The sequence below is a fragment of the Sinocyclocheilus grahami genome, unplaced genomic scaffold (genome assembly GCF_001515645.1).
Source record: "Sinocyclocheilus grahami isolate Dianchi unplaced genomic scaffold, SAMN03320097.WGS_v1.1 scaffold114.1, whole genome shotgun sequence".
In the NCBI taxonomy this organism is placed as follows: domain Eukaryota; kingdom Metazoa; phylum Chordata; class Actinopteri; order Cypriniformes; family Cyprinidae; genus Sinocyclocheilus; species Sinocyclocheilus grahami.
Window position 1 is genome coordinate 902,107 of NW_015505293.1, and position 26,776 is coordinate 928,882.

The 26,776-nt window shown below is 36.1% G+C and overlaps 3 protein-coding genes and 1 long non-coding RNA gene across 4 annotated transcripts in view; 3 read left to right on the plus strand and 1 right to left on the minus strand.

Annotated features, from left to right (window-relative positions):
* The first annotated feature begins 410 nt into the window (after positions 1-410).
* pde6b (phosphodiesterase 6B, cGMP-specific, rod, beta) lies at positions 411-12,329 on the plus strand. Its single transcript, XM_016277671.1, has 31 exons — positions 411-1,365; positions 4,164-4,237; positions 4,341-4,388; positions 4,470-4,619; positions 4,729-4,872; positions 4,962-5,027; positions 5,307-5,453; positions 5,546-5,653; positions 5,995-6,104; positions 6,188-6,275; positions 6,348-6,448; positions 6,677-6,784; positions 6,890-6,953; positions 7,030-7,104; positions 7,211-7,294; positions 7,407-7,595; positions 7,699-7,746; positions 7,828-7,977; positions 8,087-8,230; positions 8,320-8,385; positions 8,665-8,811; positions 8,904-9,011; positions 9,353-9,462; positions 9,557-9,644; positions 9,719-9,819; positions 10,394-10,501; positions 10,609-10,672; positions 10,748-10,822; positions 10,934-11,017; positions 11,147-11,300; positions 12,130-12,329. Exons 1-31 carry the CDS (start codon positions 855-857, stop codon positions 12,189-12,191), a joined length of 3,576 nt encoding a protein of 1,191 aa, XP_016133157.1. The 5' UTR covers positions 411-854; the 3' UTR covers positions 12,192-12,329.
* A 3,534-nt stretch (positions 12,330-15,863) lies between these two features.
* On the minus strand, positions 15,864-16,798 carry LOC107589250 (uncharacterized). The gene is made up of 3 exons (XR_001609659.1): positions 16,690-16,798; positions 16,026-16,080; positions 15,864-15,904 (listed from the first exon to the last, which is right to left on the minus strand). It is a non-coding gene; the product is annotated as an uncharacterized lncRNA (long non-coding RNA).
* A 3,667-nt stretch (positions 16,799-20,465) lies between these two features.
* On the plus strand, positions 20,466-21,544 carry hspb9l (heat shock protein, alpha-crystallin-related, b9-like). Its single transcript, XM_016277630.1, has one exon. The coding sequence runs from the start codon at positions 20,670-20,672 to the stop codon at positions 21,291-21,293; it is 624 nt and encodes a 207-aa protein (XP_016133116.1). The 5' UTR covers positions 20,466-20,669; the 3' UTR covers positions 21,294-21,544.
* A 1,649-nt stretch (positions 21,545-23,193) lies between these two features.
* LOC107589275 (zinc finger protein 708) overlaps positions 23,194-26,776 on the plus strand; it is a 6,250-nt gene continuing 2,667 nt past the window's right edge. The window contains exons 1-3 of the mRNA XM_016277672.1: positions 23,194-23,199; positions 23,328-23,466; positions 24,919-25,419. Coding sequence (XP_016133158.1) covers positions 23,194-23,199; positions 23,328-23,466; positions 24,919-25,419 — 646 coding nt within the window. The remainder of the gene's footprint in view (positions 23,200-23,327; positions 23,467-24,918; positions 25,420-26,776) is intronic.

The window sequence follows — 26,776 nt, forward strand, 5'->3', positions numbered from 1 at the left end:
TAGAATGAAATACAGAGTTATTTACTCTTTTTGAGAATAGTTATGGATGCTAATTTAATTTTATTTTTGCATTTTTATTTTATTTCATTTCTGCATTTTCTATTTTATTTTAGTTTAGTTTTGCTTTTTTATTTTATTTAATTAATTAATGTATTTATTTAATTTAAAGCAATTCAGGCACATTCTGGTCATTCTTTGGTCTTATTTAATGACTGATATTCACATATACTGTACATTTGTTCTTTTCCATTTTTTAGGAAAGCCCTTTCACTGCTCTCATGGTTGCAGTCACATTGAGTAAGAAGACAACTGGGGTGCTGAGATAATCAGCTAGTAGCCTGGTCAAATAGGGCTTAGTAATGAGGAGTGTGTTTTTAATAAGAACTTAAAGAGCTTGTAGTGCAAAGGCCAGGCTTCTGGGCGAGGAGACATAGAGGAACAAATCATATGATTGTGCGTTAGCACTCACATACTTTATGATTGTATAGCTTTGACTATAAAACTGTCATTAAGAGCATCTCTTCTCTTTCCCAGGACGCAGAGAGCGTTCAGAGGAGGACGTCGTTCGGTTTCAGCTCTGGGCTCAGGCTTTGATGCAGGTCACCTGATCAGTTTTACTAGAGCAGATCCTGATTCACCTTCAACACTATTAGGAAAACACCTTGCTGATGACAGCTAGATTGGACACGGGTTGCCCCTGCTGTGGCAGGCGTCTCATCTCACGATTCTTCATTTTCTTAACTGTTTGAGGATTATATGCTGTAAATATTCTGTTTTTGTCCTGAAACCTCATTTGAACTCTCATTCCTTGGCCATCACCTGCCAGTACTGGGATTGAGGCAGAAGATCCCAAGATGAGTGTCAAAAAGGAAGACGTGGAGAAGTTCCTGGATGGAAATCCAGATTTTGCCAGGAGCTATTTTGACAAAAAGCTCAAACCTGGTGCCGTGGCCTCGATCATGCGAATACCAGAGTCGAAAGTGGATATGGACAGTTTTAAGGACATATGCTCGGTAGAGGAGGGAGCACTATTCTACGATCTCATTACAGACATGCAGGAGAACGTCAATATGGAGAAGGTGATTTTTAAGATTCTGAAGCGGATCAGCGCTCTGATCCATGCCGACCGATGTAGCCTGTTCATGTATCGACAGAGAAACGGCATCGCTGAGCTGGCTACACGTCTCTTCAACGTTAATGAACATTCTGAGCTCGACGACTGCGTGGTGCCTCCAGACTCTGAGATCGTCTTCCCTCTGGACATCGGTATAGTAGGATATGTGGCTCAAACCAAGAAGCCCATCAATGTGAAGGATGTTACACAGGTACAAAGGAAAACATTGCTGTACACAGATCAGACAAACTGTAAAACTTGATTGAGACAGACTAGTCACACTATTATACATTATTAGACTGCAGGTATGGTCATATTTTGAGGCTTGGCAAATCCTCTTGACATAATCCATTTATTTCAATATGCCATGACCCATGTGCAGCATGAAGGATTATTTCACCTGTGGCATTTACACAGTGACCAAATCTCTCAGTAGTTGAATTACAGATTGTTTGTTTAATCACTTGTAAAATAGTTATCTTGTTAAACGGGGGCAATAAAACGCTTCTTGGTAACACTTTACAATAAGCTTCCATTAACATTTGTTGCATTATTTTACATGAACTAACAATAAAAAATGGTAGCACTTTATTTTATGGTGCCCTTGTTACAAATGTTGCATGTATGTACTATAGTAAAAACAATAAATGATGCATAATTACATGCAACTAACCCTAAACCAAACCCTCATCCTTGCCCTAACCATATAGTAAATACATGTAGTTATTTAATATTACTCAGTACTTAAATGTATAATTACACTGTTACAAGGACACCATCAAATAAAGTGTAACCAAAAGTAAAGCATTTATTACACTTAATGTTAATTTTATCATTTACTAATGCATTATTAAAATCAAAAGTTGTATCTGTTGATATTATTTAATGTCATTATTTAATGTATTATTTAACACAAACTTACAGTTAATAGTTTTATTAACTAACAGATTAATAAATAAAGTAACAAATGTATTTCTCATTGTGACTAAATGTTAGTTAATGCATTAACTAATGATAGCTAATAGGACCTTTTTTGTTAAGTGTTACTAAAATGTTTTTTTTAAATCTTTCTAATATCCATATGTCATTTTTCCATTAGCAATAATTAATTGTTAGATAAATGCCACAGTTAAAAGTGAATTATAAATATTTCTTTAAAATGTGTCTTTTAATTTATTTTGTACTGCATGTATTTCAACTGTGATGAGATATTGTGCTTAACATCAAAAGAATACAAATTTGTATCTAAATTAAGAAATAAACTAATAAATAAATGTTTTTTTTCAGCCTGACTCTACCCAAAATCAAAATTGTTTTAACATTTACTAACTCTTATGTCATTGCAAATCCATTTGACTTTCTTGTGTCCCAGTTTGGAGCTTATATTCCAAACAGTGACATCTGTGGTCACCATTCACTTTTATTAAATATAAGAGAGCAACTTGGGGTATTTTTGCTAGACCATTTATTTTTTCTGAATGAAAATTATATAGATCTGGAATGATAAATGTTGGCAGAATATTCTTTTTTTTGGGAGAACTACACTTTTAAAGGGGTCATATGATGCTGCTAAAAAGAACATTATTTTGTGTATTTGGTGTAATGAAATGTGTTTATGCGGTTTAAAGTAAAAAAAACACATTATTTTCCACATACTGTACATTATTGTTTCTCCTCTATGCCCCGCTTTTTTGAAACGCGGCTATTTTTACAAAGCTCATCGGTCTGAAAAGTGAGGTGTGCTCTGATTGGCCAGTTAGCCAGTGCGTTGTGATTGGCCAAATATCTCAATCGTGTGACGGCAATGTTACGCCCCTCACAATACTGTTGATGCCGTGTCCCGGCCGGAGCGACGAAACAAAAAACATGAAAACCCATTACAAACGAGGCATTTGTTGCATCCAGTGGGGACATAATTACTGATTATAATGACTTATACTGTCTTTTTACGCATTGCGTTGCATCGCGCCGCGTAAACATAAAACCATATCTGCATTTGTGATCGGAGAAATGACAAACTACAAATGCTACTCTACACTGCCCAAAACTCGCGTTTGAATCGTCAGTGGCAAATCCTTTAAATGAAAACGTACTTACAGACTGTGAGTCACAACAGCCGGCATTGTAGTCTACTCTCCCAGGATCAGGAAACAGTCCTCCATAAAATGTGCTGCACACAAATTAATATTTGGGTTAAACTGTTCTGGAACAGTGTTGTAAATACAACTTAACCACTGATTTGTAGTCGTGTCCTCTTTTGGAAGACCAAACAAAGTAGTTTCGCTTTCACAATGAAACACATGGCGGCCTAGCGTGAGCTGAGACTGGGCTAGAGTGAGCTGAGGCCGGGCAAGAGTGAGCAGAGGCGGCGGGGTCGAGAACGGCGTGGCCGGCGGATTCGACGAAGGAGTGGCAACCACATGTGACGACCCCGGACTGGACTCCGCTTCGTCCACGGTGAAAGCCGATCCGGCGATCCACAGCACTAAGTTGATATATTCCCTCAGCGACCAGCACAGATCAGCTCTAGGCATGACAAAGCAGATATCGTCCTCTTTTGGAAGACCAAACAAAGTAGTTTCGCTTTCACAATGAAGCACACAGCACCTTCACGACATGGCGGCAGCGGCAACAATACTACAGTGAGAATATAAGTTACGCCTTATTTCTTTGCGTGAACATTTGTGCGGCTGTGCAAATCTTCCCACATAGTGACGTAGATATGTGGGGGTTGTTAGAACGAGCCGTTTTAGGTAGGAGTGGTTAACTCTTAACTTTTATAAAGAATATCTCTTTGGATTTGAGACTTTAGTCTTTGCAACTTTACAGATCTTCTTTATGCACCAAGAGCTTGTAACACTCCAAAGAGAAAGGAAAATTTGAAATCACATCATATGACCCCTTTAAGAAATGTCTCTATTTTAAAACTCTTAAAGGACAGTTATTTAAAAAAGAAAATTCTTTAATCATTTAAAAGATCCAAAAATATCATAAAGGTGCCTGTGTGCATTAGAAGAGATAGTATTATAAAAAAAACACAATTTTCTTTTTCACAGATCTCCATCTGCAGATCATTGGGCTTTGGTTAGTGGATTACCTACATATGTAGCAGAGAGTGGATTTGTAAGTGACTCCTTTTTTACTTTGGGAATGAATTATGGTTGATTTTTGAAATTGTAAGTATGTATTTACATATTAATTTATTGATTTCTGTTGTGTATTCAAGATTTGCAACATCATGAATGCAGCAGCAGATGAAATGTTCAAATTTCAGGTATTTTTGTTTACTGCCTAAAACGTGTTTAATGCTTGAAGTTCCCTTGACTTGTAGTAAGAACACTTTGGGTTTCTGTAGACGGAAGCTCTGGATGACAGTGGATGGACCATCAAGAATGTGCTGTCCCTGCCAATTGTCAACAAAAAGGAAGAAATTGTTGGTGTTGCAACTTTCTACAACAGGAAGGATGGCAAACCATTTGATGACCATGATGAACAACTCATGGAGGTTCAACTGATAGATTGATTGGTAGCACTAAAGAGAATGGTCATTTACCGATAAATACAAAAACCACTCACTTGTTGACTTACGGAATAATGCGTTGCTGTCTTGACAGGCTTTGACACAGTTTCTGGGCTGGTCGGTCCTCAATACAGACACCTATGACAAAATGAACAAGCTGGAGAACAGGAAGGACATTGCCCAGGACATGGTGCTGTACCATGTCAAATGTCGAGATGATGAGATTCAAAACGTCCTTGTAAGACTATACTTTTAAGTTGCAAATTTTATATTGTTATTTTATTTTATAACTACTTATTTTTGTTTTCTTTGGTATTTTTATTCTAGAAAACAAGAGAATATTTTGACAGAGAACCAAGAGACTGTGAGGAGGAAGAGCTTTTGGAGATTCTGGTACACTGAACTGCTTTAATTATTTAAAGATTTTTGAAATCACAGTTTGATGTTAAACTTCTCAGAGAGATAAGATAAAGAACGTCGCCTTTAATAGGAATCCATTAGTAGAAACATTACAGATGCTTTCAAATATGTCTATGTAAATTAATTTGTAGGTTATGCTGTTTCAGCTATTACTGCATTTTTTTAATTATTCATATTTTTTTCTTTTGCATTGGTTTATGTTCTCAAAAAGTTGTGCACTGTCTGACTTTGGTTTTATTATTTTTCATGCAGAAAAAAGAGCTGCCTGGCCCGAATAAGTTTGAGATCTACGCATTCCATTTTTCAGACTTTGTCTGCACTGAATTGGATCTTGTAACGTGTGGGATCCAGATGTACTATGAAGTTGGAGTGGTTAAAAAGTTCCAGGTCCCTCAGGAGGTAAATGTGCTTGTTTATAATGATGGAGGCACCTGATTTTTGTCATGAAGTATCATGAAATTCCATAAAATTGGCTGCTATCTTCTAATTAGGTCTTGGTGAGATTCATGTACTCAGTCAGCAAAGGCTACAGAAGAATCACCTACCACAACTGGCGCCATGGCTTCAATGTTGGGCAAACCATGTTCACTTTACTCACGGTATGACCTGCTCCGCTCTCCCTTCATTTTTTTTTTGCATTTAGATGCCACTTTTATTATTTTATTTTATTATTTTATTATTCTATATTTTATTCCCTGGGAGTTCAAAGCATGATGTTGGTGTTCGCATCATGCTGTACTGCTCAAGCTATAGAATTGCTTGTTTTCTTGATTTAAGTAGAAAACAGAATTTCAAACAAAATGATTCTTTCCCAACAAGTTTGTTTGATCCAGTGTCAAACAAACAGATTTCTGCATCTTTGTTGTTCGTGACATTTTTTATACAGATACTAAAAATGATAAAATCATAATGAGAATTGTTTTTTTTTTTACGGAGTCAGACAGGCAAACTAAAGCGGTATTACACCGATTTGGAGGTTATGGCCATGATCACTGCCGGCTTCCTGCATGATATCGACCACAGAGGCACAAATAATCTCTACCAAGTGAAGTCAGTAAATACTACTACTATTTCTACTAGTACTTGTACTATTATTGATTCTATTAATAATAATCATCACACTTTGTGATTAGGTCCCAAAATCCTCTAGCCAAGCTGCATGGATCCTCCATTCTAGAGAGGCATCACTTGGATTTTGGCAAATTCTTGTTAGCCGACGAGGTATGAGCAAACCATCCAGAATGTAAGCCTTCACGCTAATTTAATTTGATCCTAACATGTTTTTTTTCTTAGTCATTAAACATCTTCCAAAACCTCAACAGAAGACAAATGGAGCATGTCTTACACCTCATTGACATAGCCATTATTGCAACTGATCTTGCCTTGTACTTCAAGTAAGTTTCTATGATATATCATAATGAAAATACATTCTTTACTTGTCACTATGTTGTTTCAAACTCATATGCAGTTATTTTTTTCCTGAAGAATCATTAGCTGTTTTTTGTAAAGTGACGGTTTTATAGTAAACCATGGCTGTTCATTTAAAGAAGTGAAACTAAATGTAAAGCTAAAATGAGACAAAAGATTTCAAATATAAACAACAACTTAATTCCACCTCAAAGAAAGAGAACGATGTTCCAGAAAATTGTTGATCTCTCTGAGACATATGAAGAACAGAAGAAATGGGTGGACTTCATGTCTCTTGAAACAACAAGGAAAGAAATTGTAATGTAAGTGTGTCCATTTAGAACTACGATGGAATTTTAGCGTAACACATCTCTTTAAAAAAGTAATTTTGTGCTTTGCGTGTTTTCATATTTTTAATAATTGACCAGGGCCATGATGATGACAGCGTGTGACCTCTCAGCTATCGCAAAACCATGGGAGGTGCAGAGCAAGGTAAGAGATGTCAAGTGAAGAATGACTACAGTTTTGTTTCTCAGCAATGAACAAAGTGTTATTTCTCCCATCCTAGGTCGCCCTCTCTGTGGCCGCTGAATTCTGGGAGCAGGGTGATCTTGAGAGGACTGTTCTTGAGCAACAACCTATCGTAAGTACCTGAATCTAATATTGCTGGTTGGGCTGCTAGGAAAGTGCCCATCTTGGAAAAAAAGAATAATCTAAAAAGCTCCTGTGGTACTTGTCTTTTAATCTAGCCCATGATGGACAGGAACAAAGCCGCAGAGCTGCCAAAGCTTCAGTGTGGTTTTATCGACTTTGTCTGTACATTTGTCTACAAGGTAACTTTATGAATCATAATTTTTTGTTTCAAGAAATCACTGTTAAAAACTAAATGAGAATGTGTTGCCCATTAAGATTAATTAGCAACCATTCCCTCTTTGTTTTCCACAGGAATTCTCTCGTTTTCACCCCGAGATCCAGCCAATGTTTGACGGCATTCTGAACAACCGAATGCATTGGAAAGAGAGGCAGGAAGAATATGAGGCAAAACTAAAGGCAATGGAGGAGGACAGATCTCCACCTGCAGATCATTGGGCTTTGGTTAGTGGATTACCTACATATGTAGCAGAGAGTGGATTTGTAAGTGACTCCTTTTTTACTTTGGGAATGAATTATGGTTGATTTTTGAAATTTTAAGTATGTATTTACATATTAATTTATTGATTTCTGTTGTGTATTCAAGATTTGCAACATCATGAATGCAGCAGCAGATGAAATGTTCAAATTTCAGGTATTTTAGTTTACTGCCTAAAACGTGTTTAATGCTTGAAGTTCCCTTGACTTGTAGTAAGAACACTTTGGGTTTCTGTAGACGGAAGCTCTGGATGACAGTGGATGGACCATCAAGAATGTGCTGTCCCTGCCAATTGTCAACAAAAAGGAAGAAATTGTTGGTGTTGCAACTTTCTACAACAGGAAGGATGGCAAACCATTTGATGACCATGATGAACAACTCATGGAGGTTCAACTGATAGATTGATTGGTAGCACTAAAGAGAATGGTCATTTACCGATAAATACAAAAACCACTCACTTGTTGACTTACGGAATAATGCGTTGCTGTCTTGACAGGCTTTGACACAGTTTCTGGGCTGGTCGGTCCTCAATACAGACACCTATGACAAAATGAACAAGCTGGAGAACAGGAAGGACATTGCCCAGGACATGCTGCTGTACCATGTCAAATGTCGAGATGATGAGATTCAAAACGTCCTTGTAAGACTATACTTTTAAGTTGCAAATTTTATATTGTTATTTTATTTTATAACTACTTATTTTTGTTTTCTTTGGTATTTTTATTCTAGAAAACAAGAGAATATTTTGACAGAGAACCAAGAGACTGTGAGGAGGAAGAGCTTTTGGAGATTCTGGTACACTGAACTGCTTTAATTATTTAAAGATTTTTGAAATCACAGTTTGATGTTAAACTTCTCAGAGAGATAAGATAAAGAACGTCGCCTTTAATAGGAATCCATTAGTAGAAACATTACAGATGCTTTCAAATATGTCTATGTAAATTAATGTGTAGGTTATGCTGTTTCAGCTATTACTGCATTTTTTTAATTATTCATATTTTTTTCTTTTGCATTGGTTTATGTTCTCAAAAAGTTGTGCACTGTCTGACTTTGGTTTTATTATTTTTCATGCAGAAAAAAGAGCTGCCTGGCCCGAATAAGTTTGAGATCTACGCATTCCATTTTTCAGACTTTGTCTGCACTGAATTGGATCTTGTAACGTGTGGGATCCAGATGTACTATGAAGTTGGAGTGGTTAAAAAGTTCCAGGTCCCTCAGGAGGTAAATGTGCTTGTTTATAATGATGGAGGCACCTGATTTTTGTCATGAAGTATCATGAAATTCCATAAAATTGGCTGCTATCTTCTAATTAGGTCTTGGTGAGATTCATGTACTCAGTCAGCAAAGGCTACAGAAGAATCACCTACCACAACTGGCGCCATGGCTTCAATGTTGGGCAAACCATGTTCACTTTACTCACGGTATGACCTGCTCCGCTCTCCCTTCATTTTTTTTTTGCATTTAGATGCCACTTTTATTATTTTATTTTATTATTTTATTATTCTATATTTTATTCCCTGGGAGTTCAAAGCATGATGTTGGTGTTCGCATCATGCTGTACTGCTCAAGCTATAGAATTGCTTGTTTTCTTGATTTAAGTAGAAAACAGAATTTCAAACAAAATGATTCTTTCCCAACAAGTTTGTTTGATCCAGTGTCAAACAAACAGATTTCTGCATCTTTGTTGTTCGTGACATTTTTTATACAGATACTAAAAATGATAAAATCATAATGAGAATTGTTTTTTTTTTTACGGAGTCAGACAGGCAAACTAAAGCGGTATTACACCGATTTGGAGGTTATGGCCATGATCACTGCCGGCTTCCTGCATGATATCGACCACAGAGGCACAAATAATCTCTACCAAGTGAAGTCAGTAGATACTACTACTAGTTCTACTAGTACTTGTACTATTATTGCTTCTCCTAATAATAATCTTCATCACATTTGTATGTTTTGTGATAAGGTCCCAAAATCCTCTAGCCAAGCTACATGGATCCTCCATTCTAGAGAGGCATCACTTGGACTTTGGCAAATTCTTGTTAGGCGACGAGGTATGAGCAAACTGTCCAGAATGTGAGCCTTCGTATTAATTTGATTTGACCCTAACATATGTTTTTTTTCTTAGACATTAAACATCTTCCAGAACCTCAACAGAAGACAAACGGAGCATGTCTTCCACCTCATTGACATTGCCATTATTGCAACTGATCTTGCATTGTACTTCAAGTAAGGTTTGACAATATATCATACGTAGTAGTATGTTTTAGTCTCTTTAAAGGAATTTTTCACGCAACAATGAAAATGCATTATTTACTTGTCACTATGTGGTTTCAAACTCATATACAGTTACTTTTTTCTTCAGCTGTTTGTATAGTGCCAGTTTATAGTGACCGTTGCTGTTCATTTAAAGAAGTGAAACTAAAGGGGAAGTCGTGGCCTAATGGTTAGAGAGTCGGACTCGTAACCCAAAGGTTGCAGGTTTGAGTCTCGTACCGGCAGGGATTGTAGGTGGGGGGAGTGAATGTACAGCGCTCTCCCACCTTCAATACCACGACTGAGGTGCTCTTGAGCAAGGCACCGAACCCCCAGCTGCTCCCTGGGTGCCGCAGCAAAAAAATGGCGGCCCACTGCTCCGGGTGTGTGTTTACTGCTGTGTGTGTGCACTTTGGATGGGATAAATGCAGAGTACTAATTCCTAGTATGGGTCACCATACTTGGCCACATGTCACATCACTTCACTTTAAATGTAAACCTAAAATGAGACAAAAGTTTTAAAATATGAACTTTTTCTACCTTAAAGAAAGAGAACAATGTTCCAGAAAATTGTGGATCTCTCTGAGACATATGAAGATCAGAAGAAATGGGTGGACTTCATGTCTCTTGAAACAACAAGGAAAGAAATTGTAATGTAAGTGTGTCCATTTACAACTTCCGCTAGGCATTTTAGCATAATACATCTCTTAGAAATAATCCATTTGGGCTTTGCGTGTTTTTATATTTTTAATAATTGACCAGGGCCATGATGATGACAGCATGTGACCTCTCAGCTATCGCAAAACCATGGGAGGTACAGAGCAAGGTAAGAGATGTCAAATGAAGAATAACTACAGTTTTGCTTCTCAGCAATATATAAGTGTAATTTCTCCCATCCTAGGTCGCCCTCTCTGTAGCAGCTGAATTCTGGGAGCAGGGTGATCTTGAGAGGACTGTTCTTGAGCAACAACCTATCGTGAGTACATGAATCTAATATTGGTGGTTGAGCTGCTAGGAAAGCTCCCATCTTGGAAACCATTGGTGGAAAAAAAAAAAACAATCATGTGGTGTTTGTCTTTTAATCTAGCCCATGATGGACAGGAACAAAGCCGCAGAGCTGCCAAAGCTTCAGTGTGGTTTTATCGATTTTGTCTGTACTTTTGTCTACAAGGTACCTTTATGAATGAAGGGAACTGATCTTTTTGTTTGTTTGTTTCAAGAAAAAAAATGACCAAATCATTCTCATTTTGTTTTTAACATTAAGATTAATTAGCAACCCCTCCCTCTTTGTTTCCCATAGGAATTCTCTCGTTTTCACCACGAGATCCAGCCCATGCATGATGGCATTCTGAACAACCGGATGCATTGGAAAGAGAGGCAGGAGGAATATGAGGCAAAACTAAAGGCAATGGAGGAGGCAGCTAAGGCCAGACAGGAAGCAGCTACCAAAAATGGTTTGAATTTTAATCGTTTGCTTAAGATTTTATTAATCTATATCCTTTGTTCACTGTATTTCTACTAAATTAGGAAGAACCTACATTCAGACCCTCTTAAAATGTAGCTCATTATCAAGTTGACGTTTGACATAACAATATACATTTTTATTTAAAAAATCAGTAAAAACAGTAATATTGTGAAATATTATTACAACAACAAAACGTTTCTATTTTAATATATTTTAAAATAAAATGTCATTTATTTCTGTGCCGGCAAAGCTGAATTTTTAGCATTCATTACTCCAGTCTTCAGTGTCACATTATCCTTCAGAAATCATTCTAATTTGCTGTTCAGTAAACATTTTTTATTATTATACTTCAAGTAAAGTATAATTTTATCTTTGATCAATTTAATTTAAAAACCTTAATGACCCCAAATATTTGAAAGGTACTGAAGTGTACACTGACATGCTACATGGCCAATGGTATGTAGACACCCGAAATCCACACCTATATTTGCTTGTACAGATTTACAGATTAATAGGAAAAATGGTCCTCACTTTACTGCTATAAAAAGGGTTTTGCAGTCTGTTAACATGAAAAAAAAAACACTTTGACTTCTACAAAAGAACCCAGACACAAAAAGCTAACCTGAAGAACATGTAATTAAACATCAAGAACTTCATTAATCTCCAAGAAACTTGATTGGCCATCAAAAAGCCCAGACCTGAACTAGAATAGCCAATAACAAAAGAGTGTCCACAACCTGTCGGCCATATATCGTATGATATGATGCATTTCTTTCATTCGGACTCTTTGTGTTTGTTTCTGTACGGTTTCTCTACAGCTGCAAATTCCAACAGCACCAGTGGATCAGGATCAGGATCCAAGACCTGCTCTATCTGCTAGAGAAAAGACGACGTTACAGAGGGCAAGGCAGTTTGAGATATAGTACAATGCATTGGAAAGAGAGGCAGGAAGAATATGAGGCAAAACTAAAGGCAATGGAGGAGAGACAGGAAGCAACCAGACAGGAAGCAGCTGGCAAAAATGGTTTGAATTTTAGTCTTCTGTTTAAGCTTTTATTCATCTATATCCTCTGTTCACTGTATTTGTACTAAAATTTAATATAGCTAATTTTCAGGTTGACATTTAACATACCGATATAAACTACTATTCAAACGTTTGAGGTTGTTAAGTTTTGCAGCTAAGACCAGACAGGAAGCAGCTGGCAAAAATGGTTTGAATTTTAGTCTTCTGTTTAAGCTTTTATTCATCTATATCCTCTGTTCACTGTATTTGTACTAAAATTTAATATAGCTAATTTTCAGGTTGACATTTAACATACCGATATAAACTACTATTCAAACGTTTGAGGTTGTTAAGTTTTTTTTAATGTTTTTAAAAGCTTATAATGGACACCAAGGCTGCATTTAATGTATTTAATAAAAAATACAGTAAAAAATACTTTTTTTCTATTTAAAATTTATTGTAATTATTAAAGTTATTTGTAATTTATTTCTGTGATGGCAAAGCAGAATTTTCCGCAGCCATTACTTCAGTCTTTAGTGTCGCATGATCCTTCAGAATTCATTCTATTATGCTGATTTGCTGTTTTTTTTATTTATTATTATCAATGTTGAAAACAGCTTCGCTTAAAATATTTGTCAAGATTCTTTGGTAAATAGAAAGTTCAAACGAACAGCAGTCATTTTAAGTCAAATTTTATTGTAACATTATAAATTACTTTACTGTCATTTCGATCGATTTAATTGATCCTTCCAGCAGAATAAAAGCCAAAAAACCTATTGACCCCAGACATTTGAAAGGTAGTTCATTAATCTACAAGGAACTTGATGGGCCATCAAAAAGCCCAGACCTGAACTAGAATAGCCAATTATAAGAGAGCGTCCACATCCTGTCAGCCATTATATTGTATGATATAATGCATTTCTTAAATTCGGATTCTTTTGTGTTTGTTTCTGTGCGGTTTCTCTACAGCTGCAAATTCCAACAGCACCAGTGGATCAGGATCAGGATCCAAGACCTGCTCCATCTGCTAGAGGAAAGACAACAGTACAGAGGCAGAGGGCAAGGCAGCTCGAGATGCAACCTAGCCTCTAAATAGTACGTCACACAGGGGAGATCAACCTCACCCTTAGGATCCCCAAGGATCTGATCAAGAGTGAGTGGGAAAATGCTATCAATGCATTATATGCTATCACCAAGCCACAAGACCATCTGCTAACCAAAACACACATTGAATCTTGCCTACAGTTAGTATTACTGTTCCATTGTGTTTCTTTTGGGTCAGTGTTTAAGCAGTTTCATTGGATGGTAATCGGTTTCAATTAATCACAATGCAGACTTAAATGTACTACAGGAAAATTTAGGTTTTTTTTAAATAACTTTTTCCATTCAATCATCCAGATCCAAGATATTAGCATCATCTATACTTGTACTGGATAGGTTTTAATTTATTTACTCAGGTGATCAGTTTCTATTTAATATCAAGCAGGTCCATGACAAGTTCAATCAAGGAATCAATAAAATATGTACAGAAATTTGTTGTAATTGCAAGATACATTTTTCTCTTTTTGTAACTGTAATAATGTTCAATTTGTCGTCACCTTTCACTGAAAAAAACTGTTCACTGTTTACCAAAAAACAAAGGCCATTATACGAGTGATGTATTTTTTATGCCATTTATTCCCTCTAAAAATAATCACATTGTACAGCTGGAAGCTACTATTCAGGGGTGCGTTTCCCAAAAGCAACTATGGTCGCATGTTCCGTCGTTACCAATCGAATTCAATGGAATTAACGACCATAGTTAGCTAACGATGCTTTTGGGAAACGCACCCCAGGTCACTAAATGTGAGAAGGTAGGTGACAGACTTTAGTACGCAACAAAATATAGCTTCTGGTAAGCTAGATGGCAGAGTATCGTGGTTAGAAGGTAGAAAGATTGAGTATAAAGTTATAGTTGTTTTTTTATAGTTTGACACTTTTTCCTTCACTTAAGCTGATAGGTAACGCGCAATTGTCCTTCAGACTTATTTACATCAAGTGCTGTCATGGCTGTGTTTTACTGAGCAATGTCCCATTACTCAGTGTCTCCGCTGCTGGGACATGCGTTCAAAGAGAAAACTAATTCCAGTGGCCTTGATACCATTCATCAGTTCTCAGCTGACCTGTCATCACACTCAACTTTGAGAAGTCTGTGATTAAATTCATGAAGGTATTCTGATTCAGGCAATTTTGTTCTTCTTATGCCTGACTTTCTTCTTAAGTCTCTCCTTCACTGGTTGTCTATGAAACATCGTTAAAAACATCAGTTGTGAATCTAATTGTGTAAATATACGAAATTATTTTTAAATTTTATGAGGTACGATTTTAAGTAGTGTTAAAGTAAATACTACGAAGGTGTGTTTTAGTGCACTTAATGAATTTTACAAGCTTATTATACAAAGCTGCTGCTTCTGTTTCACATATCTTAAAGGTTTAAGTAGTGAAGGATCAGGCAGTAGCAAAGAAAATTGATGTTTAAATCAATGTGTCAGATCTGACAGTGAGGGCCCAGTAATATGATTTTTTGAATTTGACACAAATGTGATTTACTTGCAGAGAAAGATTCATCATTTTTGACATGAACTTGCTCATTTTGATTCATCATTAAAGATGCTCTCAAACCATCAAAAATACAGCATCAAATATGGGTGATTCCAATTAAATCGGTAAACATGTTAAGTTTCATTTCTGTATGCTCGATACCATGACAATTAAAGCATATATTTTTATGTACTTTGTGTGTTTTTTAGTATTTAGATTGACTATTTCAAATAAGTGATGTTCTTTTATATATTCCATTTATCAAAGAACCCTGCAAGAGAAAAAAATCATGCGTTTAAAAAAAAACTGTTCTCAAACTGATAATAAAAATTGTTTCTTGAGCACCAAATCAGCATATTAGAATGATTTCTGAAGGATCATGCGACACTGAAGATTGGAGTTATGGCTGCTGAAAATTCAGCTTTGTCATCACTGGAATAAATTACGGTTTAAAATATATTCAAATACATTTAGAAATATTTGTGGTAAAGTAACACCCGGTATCACTACTAAATGTGTATACAATGAACTTTGATAACTTTCTCCAGTTCATAAACTGTTGAAATACATCCCCTGAAATTCCTTTCCATAAATAACACTGCTTTGAAATTGTCTGACTGAATATTTTCATTGAATAACTTCAAATCCAAAGTTAAACTTCACATAGGTGAAATCTGCTACATCATGAGATGCTGTTAATATCACAAAATAAAAAAGGGACTAATTTCTTTCACCAGACGCCATTTCAACATTACTGTATCTACCCTCTATTGTTTAATATAAAATGTCCGTATTGAGAGACAAAGGACAGGTGGAACAGGGTTTTTGCAACATCATGTGATACATTTAGTTATATTTTATTCTTGTTATATTGTAGAATAAGTGTATAGAGAGAGATAGGGGTTACAGACCTTCAGAAAGCTGTTTGTAAATGCGCTCTTGCTCTTCCCTGAGTTTCTTCTCTTCCTCCTCAATCCTCTTTTCTTCAGCAGCAATGGGCTTCAGATAATCTGGTGAGCAGATTGATTGAAAAACACCATAGAAGACAATTAACAGAGGCACAAAAGGCATCCCAATACAAAATATAACTGAATTAATTTAAGTTTTAAACTACAATACATAAACGCTTACCATATCTCTGCTTCCCATAAATTAATCCAATTAGCAAGGCTGACCACCTTGCCGTCTGAAATCAGAGAAAGAAAACTGCTGGTTTGTTGACTGGTGAGCTTGTCAAGACTTCACAGGCAACTCTCATATTTTAAATCTATTCCTTTACTGCATATGACTAAAAATAAACAATCAGTATGAGAAAATACAGTTGGGTCAAAGTTTTGGACAGCATGCAAATCACAGTCTGTTGTTAATGGGTACTGATATAATTCATATAGTCCACTTCTAAACAAAATGTTTTCAAATATACAGCTTTTATATAACTCAGTAAGTATACACTGTGTGTGTGACTAGTTATACTTTTATAAATTCACCCTACCACAGGACAATGTTCAAGTTTAGTCAATAATCCTTATTCACATTTGACAGGTCATTCGTTGTTTTCTATGCAACACATCATGTAACGTTAGCCATAACGTACTGACCTTGCAGTGCTGTGGACAAGCTAGCAGGCTAACACCATTAGCTCATACACCGGCTACGCTAGGCATTAGCGCTAGCAACATATAGCGAGCTATTTGCTGAGGATAAATGAAGGTCGCTGATATAAACTAACAAGTATAGAGCATGTTTCTGATTATAAAACACAAGTTGAGAGTCATATTCCTAATAGAAGCTGTACCTTGATAAGCGGGGAGACTTGAACGGGAGGAACCATGTTTGAACGGATCTCTTCAGGAGAGAAAGTCTTAACTTACTCCGGTCTGCTCGGTAGGCTACAGTGTACACACATGTCCATCAACTTTTGTGACTTTTTTCCCACTATTTTTTTAATAAAACAAAAACGCTACTAATAAAATTAAATAAAACAAATAATAATAATAATAAACTGACAATTTTAGCAGTTCACTTAAATATTCCCTCAGTGTAACAAATTAGTTTTTTTAATTTATAGGCTGAATATTTCATACAGTCTCTCAATTAATATAGATCATTCATTCATGTATTAATTTGTTAGGTCTATCATCATCATCATCATAAACAACAATAATATTTTAGTTCTGCAGTGTGACATTTCCATTCAACAAGTTTGTGTGTGTGGTAAATATTTAATGCACTCAATTAATATAGAGTATTAATGTATTTATTTAGTAGCCATTTTGTTTATTATTATTCACCATTTCAACAACCAGATGACTTAGTCTTACAGTGTGACAAACGATTATTTAAGTATAAATATCTATCTATCTATCGGTTTATTATTATTTTTATTAGGCTACTATTATTATTATTATTATTGTTCACCCTTTAATAACCAGTTCACTTAAATATTCTTTTAAAGTAGGCTATAATTATTCCATACAGTCAGTCAGTTTTTATTTATTTAGTTAGTTAGTAGAAGTTGTAGGCTAGATGATTAAGATTTAGGGTGCGTCTCAATCAGCTCCCTTGTTCAGTAGTCAGGGCACTGATCAGGGAATCGGCCATTTTAAGGGCTGTCGCAATCGCGAAATCCTTCCAGTGCACTGGATCGTTCGCTCCCTGAAAAATCCCACAATGCACCGCAAAAACTAGGGCGCATCGGCGCTCACTATGCTCCCTTACCGGAAATAACTTCACATTTCTGAAGCATGAAACATAAACCACACGAGCCACTCCCTTTGGAACCACATCCCACACAGTCTCTTTAACCAAATAGGTGGCTTAGAATTTCTGTTAACTTGTGACTTTAATATTTCTAAACTCCCTCTTAAATTGTCCAAATTCCACCAGCAAGTGCTTTTAGCCTGGAAAATTTGCTATTCACACAATTTCTCTCCTCACACCTCCTTCATTTGGAATAATGCCAATATAACAAATGCCGATAAATCTTTATTTTTAAGGAACTGGTTTAACAGGGATATTAATCATCTTATGAATATGTTTGATAATTATGGGAATCTTTTAACTTATGAACAATTCATGCGAATCCACAGTTTCCCAGTGCATTTTAAGGAATTTAATTCGGTCATTAAAGCGATTCCTCCTACTCTTGTTCATCTTGTTAAAAGTCATATTTACTATAACTCTACAATAATGACAAAACCTAAATTAATTTTAAACGGTCTTGAACTGATTGATAAAAAAATGCAATAAAAATATTTCTACTGTTTTCCAAAAACTATTGGAGAAACTAAAACTAAATTATTTTGGAACTCTATTATTGATAATATTAATTGGAAGACTGCTTGGTTAACCCCCTTTAAATATTGTATCAATAACAAAACTAAAGAAATACATTTTAAAATTTTGCATACCATCTACCCTGTTAAATCAATAATTTCAAGATACTCTGATATTGATGATTTATGCTCCTTTTGTAAAAATGAGAAAGAGGTGTTATCACATTTATTTTTTGATTGTAAAATTACCCAAAATTTTTGGAAGGAATTGGCAGAATTTATTTTTAATCTAGTAAAGGATATGTGGCCAAGTATGGTGACCCATACTCGGAATTAGTGCTCTGCATTTACCCATCCAAAGTGCACACACACAGCAGTGAACACACACAAACCGTGAACACACACCCGGAGCAGTGGGTAGTCATTTATGCTGCGGCGCCCGGGGAGCAGTTGGGGGTTCGGTGCCTTGCTCAAGGGCACCTCAGTCATGGTATTGAAGGTGGGAGAGAGCGCTGTACATTCACTCCCCCCACCTACAATCCCTGCCGGTACGAGACTCGAACCCACAACCGGTGGGTTATGAGTCCGACTCTCTAACCATTAGGCCACAACTTCCCCCTAATATTGATGATTTATGCTCCTTTTGTAAAAATGAGAAAGAGGTGTTATTACTCAATTTTTGGAAGGAATTGGCAGAATTTATTTTGAATCAAGTAAAGGATAAATAGTGTTTTTCTTTAAAGGATATTATTGTGTACTATGAAAACAATGTTAACAAAGGTCTTGAATACATTGTTAATTTATTCATATTACTGGCAACATTTAATATACATACACAAATGTTTAAATTCATTCCCAATATTTAAGGTATTTTTAGTGGAATTTGATTGTTTTATATCTTCTCTGAAATTGTTAAAAAACAGAAAGTCATTAACATGTTTAAAATATTATGACATTATTTTCAGTGCCCATTACTAATTAATGTCACACTTTGTATAGCATTGACGGTCTTATGCTATGCTCTGTTTGTTATTTGTTCTATTTTCATTAATAAATAAAAAAAACACACGAGCCAACTCGATAAATATAATGACGTGTGATAGAAGATTTGAAAAGACAAACCGTTTTTAGTACATTTCAACATAAACACATCACTAGACAGGAATTGAACACATCTAATTAACATTTATAAGTAATATTCGGTTGAAATGTTGTAAGAACATGTAACAGAACGATGTGTTTAAAGAGAATAAAAAATTATATAAAAATAATATTGGTCCTGCATGTTGTTTAATTCCAGTGATGACGTTCTATTATGTTGTCCGTTGACGCTGTACGTAATCATGTCACTGGAATTCGAGTGATCACTGTCCCAACGTGCAGTGCGTCAGGGAACTTACCAGTGCCCGAATTCATGTACACCAGAGGTGCCCAAACTCGGTCCTGGAGGGCCGGTGTCCTGCAGAGTTTAGCTCCAACTTGCCTCAACACACCTGCCTTTAAGTTTCTAGTATGCCTAGTAAGAGCTTGATTAGCTGGTTCAGGTGTGTTTAATTGGGGTTGGAGCTAAACTCTTCAGGACACCGGCCCTCCAGGACCGAGTTTGGACACCCCTGGTGTACACAATCTACTGATTCACGAGCTAGGGAGCTGATTGAGACGCACCCTTAGAAAGAAATTAGTTTTGTCAACTGACCATTTTCATTCAGATGTATCATGTATTGTCATTAAAATAAATAGTAACTGTCCAAACCTTTGAAACCAAACTATAATTACAACATTTTAGATATGACAGGCTGTGGTTATAGGCTAGGCTACTAAAGATGAATTCCAACATACTTGATATCAGTGATGATACATTTTTTATTTATATCCACAGATACTACGTCTCCACCTGAGTGAGATAAACTTGTTCCTTCCTTTTGAATGTATTTGAGGAGGTGACGTGGCCAGAGGCACTGCCAACACAGGTGTGAGTTTCAGAAACCTGCAGGATTAGAAAGCTTGTTGGAACACTTGTGTTGAATTTAAACACAGCAGACAGAATATGAAGAAAGTTCTGACACACAAAGAAAATATGCTCTGATGTGACTTTGAACTATTTCTCACAGTAACCATGATTAGTTTTTTTATTTTTAATATGTTACGTTGCTATATGCTAGGAAAACCTTGTATCGTCCTCTCGCATTACCCTCTTCCCTTAATAGAAAGTTATGCAGACCCATTAGAGCGCCAGAGTGGTCACTGGAAATAGAACAATGATGTACATCTCTGGTATTTAACAGATGGATCACAAAAATACAGCCGACTTGTTTTGGAACATGACAGCAAGTGCTCAGTCATAGCAGCTCTTCGACAGGCTGACACACACTGCAGTGCTAATAGAGGAGCGTTACTGGAATGTTCCGGGGCAGCGTATAAAAGCCTCAGGTCTTGTTCACTGGGACAGAAGCACAGAAGAACTCGACCAGCTCAACACAGCACCGAAAATCCACCAAAGATGCTTTGCCCAAGCACTTTTCAGCCTCACCTCAGCCCATTCATGGACTTCCACTGGCCAGTGCGCAGTCTGTGGCCAGAGACCAGACCTCTGTTCTTTCAGATTGAGAAAGAAATGATGAGACACATGCAGGAGATGAGGCACAACCTGGAGTTCATGGAACGCCTGCACCAAAGGATTTTCGACGAGATTGACCATGGTTCACCCATGACGACTTTCAAACCCATCTCATTCCAGCTCGGAAAGGAAGGAAGCCAATATGCACTGACACTAGATACAAAGGATTTCACTCCGGAGGAGCTGTCCGTCAAACAAGTGGGCAGGAAGTTGCGGGTGAGCGGCAAGACAGAGAAGAAGCAAGACGACGGGAAAGGATCGTTCTCGTTCAGATGCCAAGAATTCAGGCAGGAGTTTGACCTTCCTGAAGGTGTGAATCCTGAGATGGTGACCTGCTCTTTAAATAATGGCCAGCTACAGATACAAGCACCCAAAGAAGCCAATGCTGTGAGCAACGAGAGAGTGATTCCCATTACATACACTCCTGCTGTGAAAAGTCCTGTTCCTCAGAGCCCTCAACCTCAACCTGAGAGCCAAGCAGCTGAGGCAGAGGCTACAGATATTTGAGCGCTGCCTCTATGAATGCAATATAACCCACAACGGAACAAATGACTATATGGAACATAAATGTAAAAGAATCGCAGAGATCATTATTGGTCCTACATTTTGTGGAATTGTATTAACATTTTGTTAATTGTATTGTGATTCAGAAGAGAAGTCGGATACTTCATTTCAATATTTGTTTTTGTTAAATGTTATTATAGTTTTTGCCAAAAAGCTCATTTTGTGTATATCCAATAAAGTAAAAAACTAATCAAGTTTGGGTCCTGGACGGCTACCATGTTTATGTAATTTGCCAGATTTACACAAAATATTATTAAATTGGTAACTGTATTTATTTGTATTTATTTATTCATTTAATAAATTAATCTCCCATTTTTGTTCTTACAATTTTCTCAAGAATTTTTGCATGCATTAAATTATTAGGAATTTCTTAAAAATTGTTGCATGCAAACATAATTGCATGCATCTTAATTTAAAAAAATCATTGTTTTCTTTGGGTCTAAAATTAGCTCTATAATATGGATCTCATCCATATTAATGTTTTTTTACTCAGCTGTGTCCACACAAAAATAAAAAATTAGAAAGTTAAAAACGGGTTGTACATTAAAATACCTTTTCTTACGAGGTTTTGATTTTTGTGTCACAACAATAGTTAGAATAGAATTTCTTAATTTTTTTTTACATGCAATTATCTCACAAATTCAAATAAACATTTGTTTTCTAGGGGTACAAAATAAGCTAAGATCAATATTTATCTCTTTAACATGGTCATCCATTTAGATTCTTTATACTTCCAGTACAGAAGCATTAAAAACAGACCTTTGACCTAAAAATAAGTAAATCCCCTCCGTTTACAAGTGGCGCAGGAAGTACTAATCACTCCAAACCTCTAGGTGGCAGTACTGCTTTAACAAAACACACTGCATTCGACATTTTTGTTATTGAAAAAAATTCCTTCCGTTTGTTCACCCGCCACAAACAAGCGAATGGCTAGCTAGTGTACTTTTTAACCTGCAAGTTTGTATGTATTAATAAAAATAATGCAACTCAGAATATGACGCAAAGCTGCAATAGTTAAATGTTAAACAGCACAAATATCCTTTATGGATTTAATCCCGTTCTATTAACCAATGTCTTTGCTTCTGACCTTCGATGATCCTGTTCAACCGTATTAATAAGCACAAATTACTCGTAATGCATTACTTTTAAAAGTAACTTTCCCCAACACTGGTTATTTTAGATTCCCATTTGTTTTTGAAGTCAGTTTGCATTGATTCTTACAGAAACATGGCCCACAACTTTAGCATTTCCATAACCAGAGATCATTACGTTTTCGACTCAAATCTAAGTAGTTTTTGACATATGAAAGACATGAATATGTCTCATGTAGAGAAACAAAGCTACTAAATTCTGACATTAGGATGAGATTTTTTTTAAAAATATACTTTGTTCATGAATTTATGAAACAGCTGTGTCTCGACAAAAAAGACCTTGCTTTATGTGTTCGTCAAGATTAAAATTTTTGTGTCACAACAATCATAGCAATTGTAAAGAAATTGTTTGCCATTTTAACATTATTTTCCTCCTGATAGTAGCTGGCTGATAGTAGCCTCATTCATTCAAGTGAATGCTGAAGTTGGAGATTTGTATAGTATTTCATATCTGTCAGTGATAACTCATTCTGAGTGATTGGTAATTCATATTTTGTGAGGAAATGGGAGCAGGAGATCACACTCAAACAGTTGAATGCCTCTAAACATGTTTGTCCTTTGTTCTTGTTTTAGTCAGAACACTGAGAACAAAAGACAGCATTGCAGTTTTTTAGGAATCTGTAAAACGCTATTAGTGCAGATAACTTGTCATATGTTGTCTGAAGAAGTCCAATTTTAGTGCCTACAGAGTAATGATTGTAAGTCTTAAATTCTGATAGAACACAAGATTATTAAGACAATGTAAGTGAATTTGGTTGTAATCAAACCTATTTTTGACACACAGGAAATTGTAATAGGCGATATCTTTATCTCTTTTGTGTTTCAGAAGGAGTTTGCTGATTTCATGGAGCTGTTGAGTAAAGCCACAGTAGAGACAATGGTTAAACTGATTCATGATCACATCTCAGCTCAAGTACTGGAAGCTACAGCAAAGTCTCAGCTCTCAAAACAAGATAAGCTAAATGGTACATCTTTATGCTTAATCACCAACTTGAATACAAACCTGAGCAGTCACTCAAATATTTGGTGTATGTCTTGGCTGTACACGTATATTTTGTTAAAGGGATAGTTCACCTAAAATTGACAATTCTGTCATCATTTACTCACCCTAAATTTGTTCCAAACCTGTATGAGTTTCTTTCTTCTGCTGAGCACAAAAGAAGGAATTTTGAATAATGTGGGTAACCAAACAGTTTTTGGTCCCCATTGGCTTCCTTGGTGTTTTTTCCATACTGTAGGAGTCAATGGGAACCAGCAACTGTTTGGTTATCAATATTCTTCAAAATATCTGCTTTTATGTTCAACAGAAGAAGGAAACTCATACAGTTTGGAACAGGTGAGTAAATAATGACAGAAATATATATATATATATATATATATATATATATATTTTTTTTTTTGGTGAACTACCCATTTAAGTAAGTTTTATTAAATATTTTGGTCTAGTTTGATGATAATTCATACAGGGTTTCTTCGGGTCTTTAACGGGCCTTAAAAAGGTTTAAAATCAGAGCAGAATATCTTAAATTCATAAAATTGTGACATTTTATGTTTTTAATTAAATACAGAAGAAGGAAACTCATACAGTTTGGAACAGGTGAGTAAATAATGACAGAAATATATATATATATATATATATTTTTTTTTTTGGTGAACTACCCATTTAAGTAAGTTTTATTAAATATTTTGGTCTAGTTTGATGATAATTCATACAGGGTTTCTTCGGGTCTTTAACGGGCCTTAAAAAGGTTTAAAATCAGAGCAGAATATCTTAAATTCATAAAATTGTGACATTTTATGTTTTTAATTAAATGCATTGCAAAAAATAATATTCCTCAGTTTTATTTGCCAATAGAAATTTCTGAAACATTTAGGCTACTTGAGATGCAAATGAAAAATAAGGTCTTAGAAAATGTATCAAAATAATGTGAGTTTGATTAAAACAAATATCTGTCAATGCTGTATATGAAAACTGGTTTTTCTGAGCCCATTGGCAGATATTTATTCTTCTCTTAATAATATACTCACTTCATTTTCATCAATTTCATAGAAAACAAGACTAATGTCATTTTCCTGCTCAATTAATGTATCTGTAGACATTTGCATTGGAAAACAAGACAAAATAATGAGCAGCCTGATCAGAAAATAATTTTTTTCTTTTTCTTTTGTAAAATGAATTAAAAAGTAATGGAGATCAGATCGAAGTTGTATTTTTAAACTTTGAACTGTTGCTAATACAACTCATTGTTTACTCCATATACCTTTACATTTAGAGAACATCGGTTTATTCCTTATTATTATTATCATTATAAAATATTGTGTATTTCTTTATATTATGAATTTAAGAATTTTAGTATGATACTTAAAAAGTATGAAACTCATACAAAACATTTTTTTCTCTCATTATATTCTCACAGAGGGTCAAGCAGCTGCATCTGAGCCAGAAAATAATGTGCTTCTTGAGCCTGAACAGAACCAGGATTATGAAATGGAATCTGAACATCATGAAAACTCTGTACAAGCAGCAAATACTCGGTACCATCAGCTGTCATCTGCACCCACTGATATTCTGGCAAGCAGTTTAAGTTTGAGTGAAAGCCAGCCTTCCACAAGCACAAACGTAGCTGCTGAGGAGAGACAGGAGCCATTAATTTGTGAGTCCTGTGGAGTATCTTTCAATGAAATGGCCCTGTTAAACATTCACAATGCTTTACACAAAGACAGACCTTTCAATTGTTTGACATGTGGGAATACTTTCAAAATGATGAAATGCTTGATGAAACACCAGAGATTTCACACGACTCCAGATTTGAGTATTGAGTTCGAAGCCACTCTGAATGAAGAAGAATTCATTGTGCAGCTTGAAACCTGTGATACTGTCAATACATCCCTGGAAACACTTGAGGTCACTACACAAGGTAAGGCATGGTTTCAAATGCAGTGCTTAAAGGTTTGTTTAGAAATATGTTTCTCTGTACAATATGGTAGTCATCTTGGACTGTATACTGGCACAAATCAGTGTAAATGCAGTATCTTGAATGATTAATTTATGTCAAGAGTAGCAAAATAAATAGGTTTTTATTAGAAATACTGAATAAATAATTATAACCATTGAAACGTTTGCGGTCTGTAATTTTTTTAAAGGGGTCATATAATGCGATTTCAATTTTTCCTTTCTCTTTGGAGTGTTACAAGCTCTTGGTGCATAAAGAAGATCTGTAAAGTTTCAAAGACTAAAGTCTCAAACCCAAAGAGATATTCTTTATAAAAGTTAAGAGTCAACCACGCCTACCTAAAACGGCTCGTTCTAACACACCCCCACATGTCTACGTCACTATGTGGGAAGATTTGCATAACGGCGCCCAAATGTTCACGCAAAGAAAGAAGGCGTAACTTTTATTCTCGCTGTAGTATTGTTGCTGCCGCCGCCATGTCGTGAAGACGCTGTGTTTCGTTGTGAAAGCGAAACTACTTTGTTTGGCCTTCCAAAAGAGGACGATATCCGCTCCGTCATGCCTAGAGCTGATCTGTGCTGGTCGCTGAGGGAATACATCAACTTCGCGCTGTCGATCGCCAGATCGGCTTTCATCGTGAATGAAGCAGAGTCCAGCCCGGGATCGTCACATGTGGTTGCCACAAGCCTGCCTGGCCGCCGCTCATTCTAGCCTCTGCTCACTCTAGGCCGCCGTGTGTGATGCTGTGTGTTTCGTTGTGAAAGGGAAACTACTTTGTTTGGTCTTCCAAAAGAGGACTCGACTAGAAATCAGTGGTTAAGTTGTATTTACAACACTGTTCCAGAACACTTCAACCCAAATATTCAGATGTGTGCAGCACATTTTATGGAGGACTGTTTACTGATCCTGGTAGAGTAGACTACAATGTCGGCTGTTCTGACGCTCAGACTGTAAGTAAGTTTTTTTTATATATATATAAAGAATTTGCCACTGACGATTCAAATGCGAGTTTTGGGCAGTTTAGAGTAGCACTTGTTGTTTGTCATTTCTCCGATCACAAATGCAGACATGGTTTTATGTTTACACGGCGCGATGCAACGCATATAAAGACAGTATAAGTCATTATAATCCATAATTATGTCCCCACTGGATGCAACAAATGCCACATATATAGTGGTATTAATGTTTTTGTCTCGTCGCTCCGGCCGGACAGGACATCACAATATGGTAAAGGGCGTAACATTTCCGACACACGCTTGAGGTATTCGGCCAATCACAACGCACTGGATAGCTGGCCAATCAGAGCACACCTCACTTTTCA